The sequence below is a fragment of the Penaeus monodon genome, chromosome 29, assembly GCF_015228065.2.
Source record: "Penaeus monodon isolate SGIC_2016 chromosome 29, NSTDA_Pmon_1, whole genome shotgun sequence".
In the NCBI taxonomy this organism is placed as follows: domain Eukaryota; kingdom Metazoa; phylum Arthropoda; class Malacostraca; order Decapoda; family Penaeidae; genus Penaeus; species Penaeus monodon.
This window is the reverse complement of record NC_051414.1, coordinates 25,009,789-25,010,852: the sequence shown is the minus strand read 5'-3', so window position 1 is coordinate 25,010,852 and position 1,064 is coordinate 25,009,789. Positions and strand designations below refer to the sequence as shown.

Here is a 1,064-nt window from a genome sequence, read left to right as displayed (position 1 = left end):
TTTTGCCAAAGAAGTCTTCCAAGCAAAAAAAAAAAAGTTCAGATTGAAAAGAAAAAAATTCAAGGGTGTTCACAAACGCAATTTCACCTGGATAGCCGTGCCGTTGCCGAGCGCTGTCCTCAACCAGCCATGCGCAACCTGATCACGTTTGGGGGACAACACCAGGGTGTTTTTGGCCTCCCAAACTGCCCTCCCGATAACTTACTCTGCGAGGAGATGCGACGTCTCCTTAATCTAGGAGCTTACATTGAGTAATGCGTGAAGGAATGCATAGGAGTGCAGAAGTTGAAGGGGTGAAGTTTTAGGTGGAGGTATAGTAGTTGGGTTGAAGTTTTATTTTAAAAGGAGGGGCCTCTAGTGTAGATATGTGCTCTTGATTTATGTGAGAAGATGAATTCTAATAAGACTCTTTGTTATCTTTCTCTGTGAAGATGTCTTCTGTTATTAGCATTAGAGATTTTATAAGATCATTATTTTATATTGAAAAGGTATTTGATATTTTACTTATGGTAGAGAGTTTTTATATTTTGTTTTTCTATGAAATATGTCTATTACTTAGTATTTGCAAATTTATAATTTAGCAAATATCTGTTACACTTCAGCATTGATTTTGAACAGAGGATTTTTAAGAAGTTGTTGGAATTCATCAAAGTTTTATTTTTGTGACTAAATATGTTTCTTGAGTGTCTTACAGGTAACATTTTGAAAAACAAACAAACACTAAAATACAAATGTTAGAATAAGGGCTGTGATTTCAGTTTATGGCTGTGTATGTTTGTTATGAAGCACCATTTCAGATTTGAGAAATTATACAGTAGATAATATAATGCTTCACTACAATTTCCATTTCAGTTTCATATCACAGAGTTAATATAAAACATGGTTCTTATTAGAAAATAAACCTTGATATAATATTAAGGATTGAGAATTTTGGATATTCAGATATACTCCGTTTCAGTATTCTGACTTTGATCCAAATTACAGCACTGGAGATTCTATATATATCCTGCAACTTTATTAGGAAAACCTACACATATAATTTATATGTATTTGAGGGCATGTAC

The 1,064-nt window shown here is 33.5% G+C and overlaps 1 protein-coding gene across 1 annotated transcript in view; it reads left to right on the top strand.

Moving 5' to 3' along the window:
• The window catches only part of LOC119591787 (palmitoyl-protein thioesterase 1-like), a 9,506-nt gene that overhangs the window by 5,782 nt on the left and 2,660 nt on the right, over positions 1-1,064 (top strand). Inside the window, exon 5 of the mRNA XM_037940532.1 lies at positions 96-251. Coding sequence (XP_037796460.1) covers positions 96-251 — 156 coding nt within the window. The remainder of the gene's footprint in view (positions 1-95; positions 252-1,064) is intronic.